The following is a 356-nucleotide window of genomic DNA, read 5'->3' on the forward strand; positions in this document are numbered from 1 at the left end:
TCGAACTGACCTTCCCATGCGACCCCGCCCCTCGAGGAGCACCGCCCACATACAGAAGCTCGTCCTTTGACCTGAACCGCCCCGAAGTCACAGAATACCCCATGAGATCGAAGTCCTCCATGGCAGAGGTGTAGTACGGGTTGGGTACGAATTCCCTCGAGAACATCTGGTATTCTGGTATTTTCCTTCTGGTCTGTCGTCTGCGTCTTGCTATGCCTCCTACGTGTTGGATGTACGTGTCCTTGAAGCGGATGATGGTTCCTGAAGGAGGAGCGAAGGTGGGAGGAGATTTAGTGCTAGTTTTTGGTAACCATTTGCTTGGTATTGACTCTGTGGTATTTTGTATCAGGTTGACC

At 51.7% G+C, this 356-nt stretch overlaps 1 protein-coding gene across 1 annotated transcript in view; it reads right to left on the bottom strand.

Moving 5' to 3' along the window:
• Window positions 1–356, bottom strand: part of LOC119585196 (integrin alpha-PS3-like) — a gene marked incomplete at its 3' end in the record, with an annotated part of 22,685 nt that overhangs the window by 1,834 nt on the left and 20,495 nt on the right. Inside the window, 1 exon segment of the mRNA XM_037933847.1 lies at window positions 11–261. Coding sequence (XP_037789775.1) covers window positions 11–261 — 251 coding nt within the window.

The sequence above is a fragment of the Penaeus monodon genome, chromosome 19 (genome assembly GCF_015228065.2).
Source record: "Penaeus monodon isolate SGIC_2016 chromosome 19, NSTDA_Pmon_1, whole genome shotgun sequence".
Taxonomy (NCBI): domain Eukaryota; kingdom Metazoa; phylum Arthropoda; class Malacostraca; order Decapoda; family Penaeidae; genus Penaeus; species Penaeus monodon.